Below are 19,925 nucleotides of genomic sequence, written 5' to 3'. Positions count from 1 at the left end.
ATTACATTCTTTTATAGATATATTGTATTTTGTATCATTTCTAGATCAATAGAAGTATAATTTATTTGTCTTTCTAATAGTTTAAGATTTTTTTATTAACTTATTACTGGACAGAATTTACAAACAATACACACGTAATTGACAAATTAAATTCTATCAACATATATTTTTATCTTCTTATCACATGTTTATGTTCTCCTTGTTTTCTTGTAACGCCTTTGATCCTGTAGTTGTTAATTTTACAATATTTTTAGTCTCAAGGGCAAAGGTAAATCCACGAGAATTATGTAAATATTACAAAAGCAAATTAAATATAAGATGTATTTTCTTTTTCTATTTCACAATTCTCAAAAAATAAATTATTTTTCAAATTATTGTTGGCTACTATTTTATGAGATTTTTAAATAGTTAATATGACGTTAAACGAGTCTTCTAAAAATACTGAAATATATATATTAAATTTAGCATCTGTTTGACTACATAAACACTCTTAAAAATGAACTTTTTTCCTAACTGTAATGCATAAAGTATTTTTGATGTAATTCTAGAAAACATAATATTGATTGCACTATTAGTTTTGAAAATAAGAGACTAATTTATAATAAATTTTCAAGAACATCCATGTAAAGTATAACTGAGAGAATATTATATAATGAATGTGCCGTAATTTGTAATATTGAATAAATATTATCCAGTATTTAATTTGTAATATTCGAAAATGTGGTGGTAGCAGTCCTTAAACATAGTTCAGAAGAGATTGGAATTAGTTATGATGTCTGACAAATATTGGGTGAGTTTAAGATAATTGATATGTATATTATCCCTGTCTCTCTCTGCCAACCCCACAAAATGGAGTGGGGAGTGGAAGGAAAATTACAAGATAATTTTGGAGGTAGCAGCATATTCAAAAATTACAATTCAAACGGAACAATGACAGATAGGAACTTGCCCAGCTTAGGGAACATACCCCACATTTATTTTACTACTGATTAAAGTAGTAGAAGAGAGAGAAAGAGAAAGAAAATGCCTATATATTTTCTGCTATCTTTCTTCAGTACAACAGATTCAATGTGCTGACTCTATATACATAAAATGAAGCCTATGCCTTTTCAAGGGACATAAAATGTAGTGCCTCTACATCCTTCATTCTTCATAATATTCCTTGAGGTGTAAAATAATACCTTAGTAAGTCACATTTGGAGAAGATTATTCACAGTAACCATAACAGAATTTGTTCTTTGCAAGTCCTGCAATATCAAATGCTTTATATTTTAATACACGTTACATCAAGCCATCAATCTACACAATCAAATAAGGACCCAAAATAACAAGTAAAGCCCCTTAAGTGTCATATTCGAAAAATCAAACCTTAAAGAGAAAAATAGATAATACATGCAGTGATATTGTAGAAACAATTTATATTGGCGTCCAAGTACACCCCCATTAACTATGATATTTGAAAAATAAACCCTTGAAACTTTGATTAAATAACTATGCACTTGGTGTAATATTTTGCATTCTTTATATGTAAATTTGTTGACTTTAATAATAACTATTGTAAAAACTCAAGTCTCGTCAACCAGAGACGATATCAAAATACAATATAAAAGTGAGGACAATTTTGACCTTATAAGATAGTTTTGTAGGATTAAATTAAACCTAAACCCTTCGTAAGAAAAACTACCTTAAAAATCATAATAAAATATTTTGGCTTGATTGACAGTATAACACTTACACTAACAAACACTTTATTAAATGTCTATCTACAACTATCGGAGGCTGAAAGAGCAAATAGTAGTGACAATCCAAGATGATGAAAATTTTCAACATCATATTTTTTACTTTACTCTTGACAAGTTGAGAATGAACTCTGATGATAACATGTTTGCTCGTAAAAGCAATCACATCTGTCCATCCAGTGCCATTATTTCATTCACGATGAAAGTTTAAGGGTACACTACCTAGACAATTTCTTTAGTTGCCTGCTATAATAATTGAGTAAATTTCATGGGTATTACTGATAATACTGCTTTGTGAAATTTATCATTTCCAAATGTCATATACTGTGTGGTGATATTGAATAAACACGAAGTGCAGAATCAAGAATAACAGAAAACACTTTAAGTTCACTTCTAAACAGACGGGGCATCTATCTGAGTTGTTACTATAACAGCATATTAAAGTAGACATTATAAACTGCTTTTGTCGGTCATCAACCATCACGCATGCTTATTATTAGATGCTCAGACAAAAGTAGTCTGAACAAACTGAAATAATTATAAATATCATGCTGCAAATAATCCCAAACACACCTGGAATATCATGTCATCTGGAATATGAGGTAGAACCTCCCGAACAGTCTCAGCCATGGCAAGTATATTAGCGACATTATCATTTGGAAGCTGTGAAGCAGTCCTTAAATGTAAACTACCAGTTCGTCCTAGTGATCTTCCATTAGGGGGAGGAATGGTTGAAGCACTTGCAGAAGCCTGAGAGGGATTAATGGGCCAAAGGTTCCAAGAAGAATCTTCAAAGGCAGTCTGAGCATAGGTTTCTCCAACAGATGCAAGATGCCTCATCATCATTTGAACTCTTCCCAATCCAACTGTTCTGATAGCAGTAGACGGACCGGCCCCATCAACACCTTGATTTGGCCAAGAATGCAACCAACCTGAGTCCAGCCCTGCAGCCCTAGATAAGATAAAGTAAAATGAGTAAAAAAAAAATGCATCAATCCATGCAAGATAACAAATCTATATATTTTGACTGCAGCAGATAAAAAAGTATGTCAATAAAAAGTAGAGAAAAAAAAGGCTAATCAACCATTCTTTTCTTGTAATAAATCAAATATGAGAAAGTTAGGTAATATTTCCTTACATCAGTTATTGAGATAATTTAATGTAGAGTCGGTATCCTTTAGTTTAATTCTTGATCATATTTGGTTTCTCTAACAATAGATGGATTTGGTTTCTTAATACAAAAAATTGAAGCTACTATACATTAAAAGAAAAAAGCATCCTTGGGAGAGCTAATACAAGATTTTTAACAATCTGATGCTTGGCTTTCTACGGAATTTGATTTGAAACCCAACTGACAATATATTTCTCTTCCATATCGTTTTCCAAAGGTAAAGTCTGAACAAAAAACTTGTTCCCCTCCCCTACTTCTACAAATATCTTTTAAAGACAAGTAGGCCTATAGCTGAGTTGATTTCTTTCCTTTTCTTATTTGTTTAGGCAGTTGTGCTTGGTAGATTTTATATCACCTCAGTTGTGATTAATAACTTTACAAAATAAAAAATTTAACAGATAAGAAAAAGCCAAATTCAAAAGAGAGACAGAAGGTCATGTAGCATTGAGTATGAAGATTGAACCTCCAAGTAACACCTTCAGGAGTGTTTAGTGTCTGATTTGGAAACAATCCGGTAGGCATGGTATGTCTAGCATTGTTTGGCCGGTCCAGTCCAGCACTAATTTGGCGTGCAAGCTGTTCATCACTAGACATAGTCCCTGTGTCAGAGCTTGCTTCATTTTCAGGCACTCCTTCAAAAAGTGGCTTTCGACAAGTTGGACAAGTATACATCTCAGTCAGGCCTTGATCCAACCTGAAATCAGTAAAGCAACCAATAGCGTCTCACAAAAACTAACCCGAAGAGAAAAAGATAGAGATGTCCATTAAAACAACCATACCAAGATCTCAAACATGCAAGATGGAAGAGATGATTGCAGTGTAGCTTTTTAGCCTTAGCCATTGGTTCCTGTCATAGACAGATCCATAATATTACTCAAGAATACATCTAACAATACCAAGACGAATCAGAAAGACAGAGTTCAGCAAACTGGCATACTCTACAAATAGCACATTCATCATCATACGCTCTTAGCTCCTCGGTTGTTGCATCAGGAAGAGCTGCATGAAGTGTTCCTAGAGCAATCCTTAGTTTGATAAATCCTTTTATGCGATTTATTATTGCACTAAGTAATGCCTGCTCAAAACACCAATAATTACAATTACTTAATAAACAGATGTCAGTTAAATTTCTGTGGACAGTAAAATTCACAAAGAACTAAGAAGGAAGTAACTACACGTATATTTAGAAATAGCACTGCATCTACAAGATGGAAAGCCATGCCATGAAGCCTCCATATATACAAGTAATGGCCAAGTGCCATAAAAAATGTAGCCATGTCTAGGAAAAACCCCAAGTTACGAATAAGAATTCCCTTCCATTCCAACAATGAACCTGCAGTTACATATTAATGCAGACAAACCAAAGAAAATTAGTGACTGTTATTTCAAGCAACAGACTTATATTTCAAAAAGATAAAAAAAAGTAAAAAATAAATTATTAGAATTGGGAACTCTAACCGATGACAAAACCAGAACAGGAACCAACAAAGTAAAGAGAACATCCAGCGGAAAAATTTGTTCTTCATACCCAGACATATCATTGACTTATTAATGCTTAAAAAACAGACTTTTATCCAAACTACCTGCAGTTAATGTGTCAAGCAGTTTAGGTGATCTGAAATCCCTATTGCAAGCTGAATGATGCAGCCATATGTCAAGTAACTGAAAGCCATGTACCAAAATAGCCTACAATTTACATCACAGAAAAGATTAAACCAGGCATCACTTCCCCACTGGAACCTAAACAGGTGGTAAAAATGTATCTCAGAAGTCTAAATACCTGTAGGGTCTCAAAAGCAATACTGAAAGGCTCAAAGAATAATAGCAGATACATAGAAGACCCATGTGTTCTATATATTGTGAGACAAAGCCTTATCCTACGAGCATAAAAAAGTTGTGTCAGAAGCATGCCAAAGCTATCAAATTACAATAATAACAAAAATTGTTTCACCTGTCATGAAATTAAATATCATCAGATCCAATGTAAACTGCTCATACTATAAATTCAAAAAGGAAAAGCATAACTTCTACACCCTTAGCTCCCCAGAAAACACTTTAGCAACTACAGTTGGTGATTGTCATGACACATTTACAAGCAATGTTTAAAATTATGAACAAAGACAACTTTAAAAGAAAAAACAGTTTCAGAAATGCCAAATGGGTAGAGTATCAACCGAAGCTAGTTCATCAAATGTGGTTAAACAAAGAAAAGTCTATTTAACCACTAGGATTTGGTTATTAATCCCAGATAGATAGCAGCTCAGAGTAGCCAACTCTTAACCATGACTGGGATAGCCGCTATACAGAAAAGTGGATACAAGATATATAATTATAATACACCCAAAATTAAAGTTAGGTTCATAATTAATGATCAAAAGTCTTTTTTAAGTAAGGAATGAAGTTAATTGAAATAAAGAAAGGAATATAATAGAATTTCTAAGAAAAAGGAAAAACAGGGATGCAACAGAAAAAAATGCAGATCTTTAGCACTATTTAATGTGAAGAATACGCTACATGACACAGATAAATACAAGCATTTCACACATATGCCATAGTTAGGTAACAGGAACTAAGAAAGACTCCAGCTCGTTATCACTCTTATGTTCTTTAAATTGCAAAAGAGAGAGTCTAGAATTGTAAGGGGAAAATAAAGTCGGTTCCCAAAAACCAAGAGATAATATAGCATATCTTTTTCAAACAATAGGTTGCCTAAATGTTTTATGTTGAATAACAAACAAGATAAGAAAATAGAAATATAAAATAAAAGCTGGCTGTGTTTGAACTTATATTACAGGATAGATAGATAGATAGATAGATAGATAGATAGATAATAGATCATAGAACAAAAAGGATACCAAGACATAAAAATAATTAAAAGGCAGATAGTTACATAAAAGATAAGAAGACAATGGTAAAAGAGGAAACAGAAAAGAGAAGGCAAGAAGATGGAAAGGGAGCTATTGTGCAGAACAAGGAATGTTAGCCAGAAAAGGGATGGGTCAGGATTAAATTTTGTGAGCTTGGCCAAAATGTGTATCGACTACCAGGGTTTGTACAGAAAATGAAACAGGGAATTGCGGCACAACACTATCCTCCACAATTCGGCTCCAGTTCTGGCTGCTAAGTGTGCAAAAGAAAAATGTGATGCTACGAGTTTCCTTGTAGTGGCCAGCAGTCGCCATGCTCCATGATGGAACAATAGCTGCACTGTTGGCCACTATTGATAAGTGGGTGGCTTAATTATCAAACTGAGCTCCATATTGGCAGATTTTACGTACAGAGCAGGATATGAATCCCATTGGAAGCATCGTGTCCAGGACAAAAGCCATCCCCAAGTAAGGAATAGAAGAATATCAAGTATCATAGTAATGGTAATTGCAATGGCAATAATATGAACAAGAATATTGCTATAGAATTTAGTACCAGAGAACATCAGCCATGAAAACAAATAATAATGCCGAATATACACGAAGATACGTCCAGGGTGTAGCAGACGGAGATGCATTCAGCCGTTCCAAACGATCTCTAGCTAAAGCTTGAAACATCTATGCAATATGTTGAGCATATCAGAACAAGTTACTAAACACTTTCTTTGTTTTTATATATCAAATCTAAAAAGAATTATCTCTATTTGTTCTTTTTAGCGTAATATCTACCTTCAGAGAGCAAAGCACAGTCAGCCAAGTTGACCAAAGACCTGCTTGATAAATTGTTGGTGGCACAATCAGTGGTAGAAATGTTCCCTGTCCATCCATGGTTAGACTTGTCACATTATTATTTGTTCATCCAGAGACTCCACAATTTAGATATATAAGAAACACTGGAAATTAATAATGTGAATTAGGTAATTAAATCTTGCTTATAGACACATCTTAGGAGCAATTTCCAACACCAGACCAGGCATCAACAAAAAGTTCTGTATTCAAGAAAACAGATGAATGGGAGACATGAGAAAAGTGAGGCTCAATCAATGCAGTAGCTCCCATCTATATCAGACACAATATACTCTATTAAAGTATTTAAAAAACATATAATTTGGTAATATACATTGTCAAGAATAATCAGAATAAAGTCACAATGACATGTTTTGATAAACCAGTGAAACAAAAAAGCACTAACCTTGTAAATGACATAATTAACTAGACGCTCAATCAGTTTACGAGTTTCAGAAGCATATAACTCTGAGAAAAACACAGCCTGCAAGTGATAAGAGGGCTCATTAACAGTAATAAGCATGTTAACTGATATACAATATTAACAGGATTCATACTATCATGGACAAAAACCATGAGCAACTTATCCCGCAAGATTGCTTAGAAAGTAAAAAAGAAAGAAAAAGTAGAAAAACAGAACAATGTGTATACTGCTACCCTTCTCTAATGAAGAAAATGGGTCCCAAATCTCTGGCAGTGAACAGATTATTGATAACATGCTAATTTTTTCCAGAAACTATATTAGATTATTCTTGCATCAACTCACTAGTACAAAATAGGAAAAACGCCACAAGAAAATTACACCAATGCACCTGGCCATTTTACTTCAGAGCTACTTATCTCTCCCTCTATCTTAGTTTGTAAGGAGGCCATGTGAGAGTCTTGATATAAAGTTAAGCACGCAGATATAATGAATGATATTATTGTAAACAGCCTCGGCCCAGGCTGAACATACAGGCCACCACAAACCAAAATCATACATTGGCATAATGCATGACTTCTTATTAACCAATACTCAATACAACAAACTCACCTTGATACAAAGATTGAGAAGGACAAATAAATTGATCATGCAATTCAGCAGTAGGCCTATGGTGGTGTACAAGCCCGAGGGCAACTCAATCTCTTGGCTGGCATCGTCCAAGTGAATCAAATTCCAGCCTATTAGTCCATCTGATCTAAGTTTATCCAAAGACAAGTCTGTGCAAAACTGAAGACCCACAAAGCTTAAAAATGTAGAAACCGCCGAAACTGCTATAACCCTCAAAGCCATTTCTAATAATAACTTCAGCCTTTTTGCCCACAAAAATTATCTGAATTTTCATCTGACTGTAATTATTATAGGGAATCCTTTGCCCATCATAAAAATGGTTCAAAATCAAATGGAACCAGAGGGCAAAGTCAATAAATCGGCTTAAAAGGACACCATCATTCTGCTACAGCTTTTACCATGTCAGGTCTCCGGATAAAATAGGATACCCTAAAAGAGAAAGAATTAACAAAGTCATCAGCTAAAGAAAACAAAAAAGAATGCATAATAGAAAACCCTGAACCCAGTGAAGGCAATCCACAACCCATTTCCCGGCTAGGAAATTTACACAGCCAAAAAGAAAAAGATAATATTCAAATTTGCAATTGCAAGCACTAAATGAATTGCAGAGTCAAGGCGAGTGCGAATTTCAAATTTTTCCATGGGAGTTATCAATACCCAAACTTCATAAGCGACTTCCTCCCATTTCAAATTCAACACCAACAAAATAGAACCAAAATTAATAGAATCCCATTTCTCTCCAACACAAAATCCTCCCACCGATCAACCGCAAATCCACTAATCAAGCTTAAAATCCTTGAAAACCCTAGAATCATGGTTCGCAGATGATGGAGAATTTGCAACAAACCCAAATCAATCATAAAATTCAACGGGTAATTGATGGGGAAGTTGATAAAGAAAACAATTTAATTGTATCTGAACACGGATAAATGCAAAATCAAAACTGGAAAAAAGAAGGAATGAAAAAGAAACACGCAAAGAACCTGACTCGATCTAGGAGGATGGAGAGGAAAGGAGCGTTGGGGTTTCTGCAATTACCATTCGCATCGGAATCAAGACAAAGACAGGAGAGAGAAACAGAGAGAGAATTTAGGTAGAAAGAGAAAGAGATAGAAAAAGAAAAAGAAAAAAAAAAGAAAAAAACTATATATATGATATCGTGTCAATAATTTGGGGAAATTTTTAAAATAATTACTCGTTAAAATTAAAGGCAAAATTGTTACAATAAAATATTGATTCAAGTAGTTGAACATTTCTTTCTAAAAGTTATATTATTAAATTCACTTGAATAAAATTGTATAACTCAACTAATATTAGAACAAAAAGAGTTATGAAATGGTGAAATTTGTCCGAAAAGTTTTCACAAACCCAAAAATAAGAAATTAGGTTATATTTATTTAATGATTGGTTCCGAGTTTGTTTTAAATTTTAAAACTTACAAAAATCGTGTTTTAAAATTTAAAAGAAAGATGAAATTTTGAAAGTCAAATAATAAAATTGACTTATTAAAAAAATATTAGTTAATCAAATATAATTTAAAAAAACTCATTTGCTATAAATGACTTGTACAATAATATTTGGTTTAATTGATTACTCATTTGATTTTCATAGTCATGATACTTTCCAATAACTTACATAAATTAAATCTTAAGATAAATAATATTAAGAGGGAAATAAACACATAATATACGTTTTAGTAATCTATAACAATATATAAAGGGTATTTCCCTTTTTGTGTCCAGATTTTAAAATATCAATTTTACCCTTTAAATATAATAATTTATTAAATTTTTAAAAATTGTCCGTTACTTTTACAAGTTTTTATAAAATCGGATGTCTTTGATTCTTCTCTTCTTCTTTATTTATCAATGGTTATTCTTTTTTCTGTTCTTATATATTTCACATTATTTTTAATAAATATAATTTAAATTTATATATTAACTTAATAACATTATAATATTATCACCTACTAATATAATATCACATATATTTAAAAAATGGGTATACACAGACGCGATAGCGCCTGTGTTTACGCTAGTTATCTTTTAAAAAAAATATGTACGAATCCTATCATTAAATTTTTTTATAACCTCTTATTGTCATTTTTTTTATTTCATAATTTTATGTTTAATTAACAGAGGATTTTTTTTAACTACTTTTTAACAATAAATAAAATTTATTTATTAAAATATGTAACTCTGCGGTTATTCTTTTTAACTATGCTCTAACTTATCTACTTAAACTAACTAATACATTTAATTTTTTATTTATAAATATTTTTTTAGACTTATATTTTTATAAACGTATTACTTACACAAATATAAGTGAAAAACATGGATTTAACCTGTGTGTAAACCACTAAGGTCATAATCACATTAAAAGTAGTGTAAAAAAAAACAAGTAGTGAATAAATATAATTTTTAGATCCCTCCATTATCATGAGTCATTTTTCAACACTATCATAACCTTTAACATTGTGTTTAACCCATATTTGAATATAAAATATCTATCCATAAGTCATGACTTTCAATTTGGATTCTTTATTTCTAGTTGGCTATAAGAACATAGTTGAACATATAAACTACCACTTTCTTTTGGCTTGCATATTTTCTTCCATTTTATCCTTCGTACCTTCATTTTTCCTATTTCCATAGAAAATTTGATTGTAATTTACCCACTTTGACTGATGTTTTAAAGAATGAAAAATAATACAATGGGAGAACAATAATTGACTTTATGAGACATACTTTTTCTTCAAAGGTTAAGTTCCTCTCTTTCCATAGGTAATCTTTTCCTAATATTACTTAGAATTGGTTCCCAAAATGTGTACTTCCTTGAATTCCCCATGTTTATATTCTTAGATAAGTAAATGGCATGTTGATAGTGCTACGATTGAGTATGGTTGAAAACCTATCTATAACAAATTTATTTGAACTTGCACCTATCATTTTGTTTTTATCGAAATTAACCTTTGTTGTAAAAGTTGACAAAACACGAACAAAAAAACACTTTCTGAGACATGTATAATCATTGTCCTTAAGGACTTATCCGCAGTGTGTTGCGCAAGCTCCCCAAGATATAATAGGAACTTTTTGGATTTTTCGAGGATCTAAAAACTAGCAAGAAAGTACTCTTGAAAGAGTAATCAACCCAGGATTATATAAGGAAATAATAAAAGGGAGAAGAGAGCTTGAGAAAAAAGAGAAAAGAATGAGAGGTGTTGTGTGTTTAGGAGAGCACCAAAGCTACCTATTTATAGATGTGAATGAGGGATGGAGAAAGGTTGAAACTCATAGTCCACTAACGTTAAAAAATTTTGCATTTGAAATGAAATCCAAACGGAAGCCATCGTTGCACCAAAAATCAACACTGCAGCAACGGAGAAATAAAGTTGGAGGCAACGTTCATATCTTTTGCAATAAACACTTGTTTTATAACAACCTTAAGACCCGATGCTAGTTAAAGAAAACCTTAACATGCTCTTAATAACAAAAATATTTTGGAATTTTGCCTCACGCATAACAAGAGTCGTAACATACTAATTTCTATGTCTTTAGCTCCTACCCTAATCTTGTGTAACATTTTTATCTTACATGCTTGTCGCAACCAAAATCGTGATGGGACGACGAATTTAAAAAGCAAGGTTTGAAAAAAGAGTTTGGAGTTATCACCATAATTTATTTTAGAAAACTACGGAAAAACAAAAAGATAAGACAAGGTGTGCAAAAAATCAAATTTTTGGGTCCGGGAGTGATCCCCTCTTTTTATGACAAAATGTGTATTTATTTATATACACATTGCAATACCAATACCAATGTAATTATAGCCTTAATTGTAATGCACAATACACAATATAAGGAAGGAATGGGTTATGATAGAAGCACATTACGGATATCAAATCACAAAACAAATCAGAGTACAATATTAATATCAGTAATATTGATTCTAACCATTAATAAATCAGAACGCATCATCAATCACCCATGGGTATTGCCCGAACACGTCCCCGTTTTGACGGAGAATCTCCGCATTGACTGGGAATGGGTATGGGTATGGGGAATCCCCGACTTTTTCAATTGGATATAGGGATGGTTATGGGGATGGTTATGGGGATGCCATAATACTCGTCCGCGCTATCTCCATCATCATTTAAATTATTAAAATATTCACAATTAATTAAGTAATCCTATATATATATATATATATATAATATTTTATTTATTCTAATTATTTGGTTTGTCATGAAACTCATTCGCATCTTCAATATATTTTTCATCTTATCATAACATTTATGTAATTATGTTAAAATTATGTATGTCAATTAAATTTTTTTTATGTCTCATATTTGAATATTTTTATTATTTTTTAATATTTTTATTTATTGTATATTTTCCTTTCACATGAGTATGTTTAATACTCTCACTCAATTAAGTGTTTAATAGCATAAATCTTTCATTTACTAGGTAATATAAAAAAAATTATTTACTTATTTTTATTAATTTTTGTTTCATTTGAAGAATTCTTTTGCTTCACTAAAACAATTATTTCTCAAACATTGAGTATATATATGTTGATATTTGAAAAGTGTTCTTAGATGTCTAAGGTATTTTTCATCTTATCATACCCTTAATCATACATTTATTTTCCTTTGTGTAATTTTTTTCAATTGTTTCTCAAATTGTTTCTAAGACATACATTTGTTCATTTTTTAATATTTTTATTTGTTGTTTATTTTCATCATGTAGAATACTATTTCAGTATATTTTATCTAATTATTTTTTGTTTTCTAACTCATTGTACATACCGTAATTTTTTACTATAATTGTATAAATAACTTTTATCAAATTGCCATGAATATTTTTTTATCACCATCCAACATGTATTGGAGTTCAAAAGAAACAATATCCATGTTAATTTTTTTTATGTTTATTATTTGTTATTTGCGTCATTTTGATTAAATGATGTATTATCATTTTTATTAGTGTATCAAAAAAGAGATTCATTAGAATTTAAAAAATTGAAGTCAGCAAACATTTAAAATATATTTTAATTTGAATATTTGTTTTCTTTAAATTTTTTTAAAAATATTTTTAAATTTTATCAACTAGGTTTCATTAATGTTTGTAGTTTGCAAATTTAATAAATGTTTTAGTTGTTATGAAATTTTATTTGGTATTCCAATCTAAAATGTAAACAATTCTAATTGATTTCAAAGTATTTGATATTGAAGAAACAACCATCCTCCTAATATTAAATATTTGATAATATTATGTTTCCTTTACTGTAATTTTTTATTATTTTATAAAAATTAATTAAAATTTATATTGAAGTAGTAAGAAAATGGGTACGGGTATGGGTACGAGATTATACCCATTACCCGGTGAGGATGAGAATGAGATAAAATTTTGATACCCGTTGGGTTTGGATATGTGGGTGGGGATGGGGATGAATTTTTTTTACAAAATAGGTATGAGATAGTGAAACCCATCCCCGCCTCACCATGTTGTCATCCCTAACTCTAACTATTTGAAGAGATATTGCTCTCATAATTATCATAATCATATCATTGTTTCCTTTCTTTCCTATGAAATAGAAGTGATAGAGAAGTAAAAAGTGGGGTAAGAATAAAAAATTCGAATAAGAATAAAAATCAAGGTATAAAAGAAAAACACGGATAGAAGATTAGAAATATTAAACAAGGATTGTACTTAATCACAAAAACTTTTTTTTTCTTTATTTATTTTTTTCTATTTTTTTACATTTGTGAAAAACTAACGGCAAGAATCAAATTGAATATCTCTTAACAAAATTAAGACTAAATTGAGAAAAAAAAACTAAAAAAAACAATTTGACACTTTTTAAAGAATAAATAAAAACAAAGTAATTCCTCCTAAATCTTATATATAACAAATTTCGAGTAAATAAAAGTGAAGTGACAAAATCTTTTACACCGCTGGTATACACACTATTTACCCAAATAAAAATGATGAAAAACTGATATGTGAATCTAACACTTCAGAAGTCAAACCAAAGTATAGTTTTTGCGAGACGTTGGGCCATTTCTTCATGCACCTCCATGTATTTATTCCCTGCACCTCTAAATTAGACAATTCCAATTTTATCCTTTTTGAATTGTGCAGGAAGCCAATAACAATTACTAGATTGTCCAATTTCAAAGCTAAATGATTTTCGAATTGTGTAATTGAGAAGTTCAAATGACTTTTATGCGGTCCGGAAATTATTTTTCTTAATTTTTCTTTTTAATTGTATAATTTGAAAGTCATGTTTTACTTTCAGATTATAAAAGTTAAAAGCTATTTAAAAAAAAAAAGTGACGCCCGAATTATGTAATTCAAAAATAAAAAATAAATTTCAAATTATATAATTAAAGAAATTTCAAATTGTTGCATCTAAAAATACTTTTTACACTTTTTACTTTAAAATTAATTATATATGGAATGCAAGAAGAAACTGCCATTATGATCATGACTCTACAAATTTGGAAATAGTGTAAGTTACAGTTCCTTAAATAGTAATTAAAAAGAGTTTAGAATCTATTCAACTAATTTATTTAACCTTTACTATATTATTATTTTTTTCATTACTTATTTTACAAATTGGAAGTCCCACTTTTGATAATTATAAAGTTGAGGTACATTATATAAGTGATACAAATCAAAATGCTTGTATGAGAATTAGTTAAACTTAAAGTTTAATCCATATTTCAATATCAGAATAATGAGTTTAAGTCTATCCTATAATCTTTATTTTATTGTTTTAAATGTATTTTACAAGTGAGATTAAATACTTTCTCTGTTTTATACCAACTTTTTTCTGTATTAATTAATTTCTAAAATGTTCAAATAAACTATAAATTAAAATGGACAATTATAAACTTATTCCGATATTTACAATAAAAAAAATACTTGTTTACAATATAAACATTTGTATGTCACTTTGTAACATTATTATCAATTAGCATCGTCATTGTCATATTCGTATTTTTTAATTTTTAAAAAGTTTAATTTAAAATAAATAATAAATATATACTTAATTTTTAAAATAACTATTAAATGTAAAATTAAAAAAATAAAATATATATAAAAAATTAAAATAATGACATAAAACAAAAGAAAGTTTTAAAATAACAGTTAAAAATAATTATTTATAAATTAATTAATTTTTAAAATAATTAAAAGTAAAACTAAAATAATAAGATATAGACATAAAAAGGTATCTTTTATATATTGATATAAATATTATGAAAATGATATTTTTAGAACAACCTTTTCGATATAAGATTTTTGGAACAGAGAATTATGATAACACAGGAAATTTAATTTTAAACATGTTTTTCAGAACAAGTTTTTGGGAACATGCCATTACCTACCTATCATCACTCAACAATAATGAAGAAGAAATAAAAAAACAAGTGGTCCAAGATGCATAAAAGGGTATCTGGAAATGACACACGTTTTAATTACTTTTGATTCTTAAATATATCAGAACCATAGATACCTTATCAGAACAATATCTTCTGCATCATTTCAGATAAATTAACATAACTTACTAAATAAAGGGACTTTCTTTCTTTAGAAAAAAAAAATGAAAATCTTAGTGAGTTGAGTTTAGAAGATTTACCAACATTATTAAAATATGTTTCAAGGCTTAAAGATACCATAATATTTTTATAAAAAAATATTCACAAGTGACAAGTGTATGTGATTAGAAATTAATGAGTACTCCATTAACAACTCGATCACGGGTAGAACAAAATCTACAAAAATTCTCGCTAGGATAAGTTTTTCTTAAACAATGACTTTGATACTAAGTTAGAAGTGGAATTTAATCTTAACTCAATCTCACAAAATCAACTTGTAAAATAAGATCTGTACCATTGTTATATATTATGAAATTGTCTTATCTCTAGTTATATGGAACTTCTAACAATCTTATATATGTATACACTAAGCAAGAATATATTAGACTAAAATCATGCTAAACATCTTTGCTCACAAACTATTATTGATTGGTACATGGAGGATCACAATTCTATTGTAACCAAGTACAATTTTTTTTTTCACGGTATGCAAAGGTACGAGAGAGTTTGAACACAATCTTATCTTTGAATACATAAAGAGATTGATTCTAAATTCCAACACACTGAAGTGGAGAGTGGATTAAGTGACTCTTTGAAGAAGGAAAAAATCAAGTAACTTTAGTTTATTTTCATCTATTTTTTATTGGGTTAAATATGTTTTTGATCCCTCAAGTTTAAGTAAATTTTGGAATTAGTCTCTCTTTGAAACTTTATACCAATTTAGTCATTTAATTTTAGAAATATATGAATTTAGTCATTCTTACCAAATTTTATTAAGTTTATTTGACTTTTAAACACGTTTTATGACAATACTTGATTTAATATTGAAGTGAAAATGTGTCAAACAGTATAAACAATTTAAATACTATCATGAAATACACTTGAAATGTCAAATAAACTTAATAAAATTTGGTTAAAAGAACTAAATTCATGTATTTTTAAAGATGAAAAACTAAATTGGTCAAAAGTTTTAAAAATTAATTAATTTCAAATTTCACTAAAACTTGAGGGACAAAAACATATTTAACCCTTTTATTATTTCTTTTTTGAAAATCGAAGTGAGTCATCCAAAATATGAAAATTAACCAAATTACGTAATTTTTTTCTCCAAAAAATCACTGAATCCGCTCTCCTAAAAGTGTAGGATAAAATATATGTTCATTCAAAAGCTGCAGATGCAGGAGGCAAAGGATGAAGAAGAAAAATATCAAGAAGTTCATCAATGGAGGTATACTTATAATCAGGATATAACTCTGAAGCTTCAAGATCATCTTTCCCTAACTCAAAGTTCATGAGGTCACCTTTAACAAACACACTATGGAGAATGGAAACTGGAATATTCTGTGGAGGAGGTAAAGCTGCAACAACATTCAACAAGTTTAAAGCATGAATGAAGAAAAAAAAAGAAACTAATTAAAATGTAAATGAAATCTAATTATAGTGAAAAAAATCTAATTATAAAAATTTAATTTTCAAACACTTTTTTATGTGAAAGATCGAAAACGAATTTTGATTATCTGCTGAATTTTACTGTTCTGTGTTATGTTCATTTGTTGTGTCTTTAAAATATATTGATAATCATTGATTTTGAAATCTGAAAATATATTAAAAAGGTTTTTAAAGTATCGATATAATGTATCTTTAATGCTCAACAAAAAAGGACAATAAAAAAAATCAAGTAAAGAATCTGAACTCCGAATATATCAAACATGAAAATAAAAGAGAACTCGATAGCAAATGAAAAGTTAAATTCAACATACTTGATTATTAACTATGATAGATACTAAATGACTCTAATATCATTTTGAAAAGTAAATTCAAGTTTATATTGAAAGAAATAAGATTAAATATGTTTTTGTCTCCCAAGTTTCAGTAAAATCTGGAATTAGTTATTCTTCAAAACTTTTGATCAATTTAGTCATTCATCTTTAAAAATGCACGAATTTAGTCCTTTTAACCAAATTTTGTTAAATTTATCTAACATTTCAAGCGCATTTCATGATAGTATTTCAATTGTTTATCCCGTTTGACACATTTTTACTTCAATGTTAACTCTAATATTATCATAAAATGTGTTTAAAATGCCAAATAAACTTAATAAAATTGGGTAGGAAGAACTAAATTTACACATTTTTAAAAATGAATGATTAAATTGGTATAAAATTTTGAAAAGAGACTAATTCCAAAATTCATTAAAACCAAAAAAATATTTAACCCAAACAAATATATGAAATCAAACCTAAAGAAGTTCATATTAAGGAAAATAAGTTAAAATAATGTGGTTAATAAAATGTCTTACTCTGTGATAGATTGATAATCTCTTCCTCTGTGACAAAATCTCTGAGAAAAGTCCTTCCAGTTTTTTGCTCCCACAATGATATCAAATCATTTTGTGAAACAATGTTCTTAGAGGGTCGATAAATAACAACACGATTGCATGTTCTTGGATCATTTGCTGCTTTAATGGAGTACATGGCGATATCTTCTTCATAGTTTAGCACAGCTGAAAATTTTTACATGTAATTTTCTTCATCATCATTATGAGTAGAAAAAAAAATGAAATGAAAATTGTCAAATAAGATAAGTAAATAAATAAATAAATAAATAAAATGTGTACCTTTGGCATGGCCATTGCCATAAACAATAGTATGGTTGTTTTTGTCATAAGGACGAAGCAAATAATTAACAAAGTATGCACCAAAGCAATTTGCAGAGATATAGGTATAAGGGATCTTAGATGCTTCAATTTCCCTTCTAATTTTTCTTTTCTTATCAAGGAAAGCTTGAAATGGAGGCAGAGGGTTTACTCTATCTTCTTCCACCCCAAAATCCGATGGAAGAAATCTCTGCAACACCAATTAATATATAAACAAAAAAAAATCATCAATCATTAGCTAATACAATTATGTGATAATGTTAGCTTAACAAAAATATAATTAGACATAACATGAGTTTAATTTTAATTCAAATTATAACATCAGTTTTAATTTTTAACCTTAAGATAATGAACTTATTAATTTTTCAATTGTTCAATTTTCTTATCTCTATTCAATATGAAATTTGGATGAGAAGAATTCATCGGAAAGACACAATAGTAATGAAATCTGATTCTCAATAAAGAATTTAGGGTTAAATATATTTTTGGTCCTTAACTTTTGGTGGAAATCGAAAATAGTTCCACCTTGAAACTTTAGACTAATCTAGTCCCTCAACTTTGGAAATGCATGTATTTGGTCCTTTTAACTAAATTTTTGTAAGTTTATTTGACGTTTTAAATGTATTTCATGATAGTATTTGAGTTGTTTACATCGTTTACATCGTTTAATTCATTTTCGCTTCAATGTTTACTTAGAAACACGTTTAAAACGTCAAATAAACTTAACAAAATTTGGTTGAAATGACTAAATTCACTCATTTATTAAAGATGAGAAACTAAATTGGTCTAAAATTTCGAAGAGAAACTAATTCCAATTTTTACTAAAAGTTAAGAGATCAAAAACATATTTAACCCAAAAATTTGCACCCATCACATCCAAAATCTTAAAATAATGAGTTTATCGATTAGTTTCTCATTTCTACTCCATAAAACTTAGATTCTCAATACCTTTATATTACCGGCAACTTTGATAGCTTCAATGATTTTGAGTTGTTCCATCACTTGAGGGTATGGTAGTGCGCATATCACAATGTCTACTTTTTTAATCACTTTCAAAATCTGCTCATGTTCAAGTTCTCCCTACTCATGCAACCATACTCATTAGGAAAAAAAAGAAAGTATAAAATCTTCACATGTGGAGATAAAAGTTTTCACCTCTTCTAAGTTTGAATAACTTTTAGTTAAAGTAACTTGATTTGTAAAACTAAACTTTCACCTAAAAGTTGAATACAATAATTTTATTTTCAAGAATAGCAAAACATGTCAAGAAATTTAATTTATTTTTCAAACTGAAATTATATCCCATACACAAGAAAACAAACATATCCACTATTTAGGAAGAAAAAATAGAAAAAAAAGTTAGACAAATTAATTTATATAATTAATTTTAACTTTAATTCAACTATAAAATCAGTTTGTAATACAAGATTCGTATTCAAAGATGATATCATCTTAAAAAAATAAACTTTATGTATAATTCAACCCTATAAAACCAGATCGTGAGATGATATTTGCACCACTATATGAGATATCCAACTATTTTAACTTTTGTAAAGAAACTCGTTGAAAATCTTATATTAGCTACAAATAAAGTCAAATTAATATATATATATATATATATATATATATATATATATATATAAATTATTTTTATAAGATTGAATTAGACCGTAAACCTACTTTTTGATAAATATTTTATCTAAAAATCCCATGTAAGAAAAAAAAAAGAAGAAGAAGAAAATAGACTAACTTGGACAAGGGTAACTCCCATGTGGTTGAACTCTTTGCAAAGTTCTATCTTTGAAGAAGAAGTTCTTCCATTAAGAGGACGAGTATACACAAAAGTTGGATGCCCTAAACAAACACTTGCCTTCACCAAGTACTTCCCAATGTAACCACTTCCTCCAAATATAACAATCTTACTCTTCATTTCCTCCATTCTTAACAAATGTTGCAAATAATGTGAATTAATCCACCACCACACACCCTCTTTTA

At 29.3% G+C, this 19,925-nt stretch overlaps 2 protein-coding genes across 5 annotated transcripts; both read right to left on the bottom strand.

Annotated features, from left to right (window-relative positions):
• Nucleotides 1-791: 791 nt before the first annotated feature.
• LOC114174664 (E3 ubiquitin protein ligase RIN2) lies at nucleotides 792-8,798 on the bottom strand. 3 transcript variants are annotated; one of them, XM_028059500.1, is made up of 13 exons: nucleotides 8,658-8,798; nucleotides 7,657-8,103; nucleotides 7,030-7,107; nucleotides 6,567-6,653; nucleotides 6,334-6,455; nucleotides 4,691-4,787; nucleotides 4,494-4,596; nucleotides 4,086-4,243; nucleotides 3,848-3,985; nucleotides 3,690-3,757; nucleotides 3,374-3,604; nucleotides 2,313-2,691; nucleotides 792-1,247 (listed from the first exon to the last, which is right to left on the bottom strand). In XM_028059500.1, exons 2-13 carry the CDS (start codon nucleotides 7,894-7,896, stop codon nucleotides 1,191-1,193), a joined length of 1,758 nt encoding a protein of 585 aa, XP_027915301.1. In that variant the 5' UTR covers nucleotides 7,897-8,103; nucleotides 8,658-8,798; the 3' UTR covers nucleotides 792-1,190. The 3 variants fall into 3 exon arrangements, with proteins under 3 accessions (XP_027915301.1, XP_027915294.1, XP_027915308.1); XM_028059493.1 differs by having other exon boundaries at nucleotides 1,011-1,247; nucleotides 8,663-8,792; XM_028059507.1 differs by having other exon boundaries at nucleotides 1,011-1,247; nucleotides 8,713-8,777.
• Nucleotides 8,799-15,667: 6,869 nt separating this feature from the next.
• Nucleotides 15,668-19,904, bottom strand: LOC114181082 (eugenol synthase 1-like). Of its 2 annotated transcripts, XM_028067423.1 has the most exons (5): nucleotides 19,681-19,904; nucleotides 18,879-19,010; nucleotides 17,892-18,120; nucleotides 17,574-17,777; nucleotides 15,668-16,632 (listed from the first exon to the last, which is right to left on the bottom strand). In XM_028067423.1, the coding sequence occupies exons 1-5, from the start codon at nucleotides 19,867-19,869 to the stop codon at nucleotides 16,433-16,435; spliced, it is 954 nt and encodes a 317-aa protein (XP_027923224.1). In that variant the 5' UTR covers nucleotides 19,870-19,904; the 3' UTR covers nucleotides 15,668-16,432. The 2 variants fall into 2 exon arrangements, with proteins under 2 accessions (XP_027923224.1, XP_027923230.1); XM_028067429.1 differs by lacking the exon at nucleotides 18,879-19,010.
• Between the last annotated feature and the right edge of the window lie 21 nt (nucleotides 19,905-19,925).

Source organism: Vigna unguiculata, chromosome 1 (assembly GCF_004118075.2).
Source record: "Vigna unguiculata cultivar IT97K-499-35 chromosome 1, ASM411807v1, whole genome shotgun sequence".
NCBI classification, from domain to species: Eukaryota; Viridiplantae; Streptophyta; class Magnoliopsida; order Fabales; family Fabaceae; genus Vigna; species Vigna unguiculata.
The sequence above is the reverse complement of the archived record's forward strand: the minus strand, read 5'-3'. Positions and strand labels throughout refer to the sequence as shown.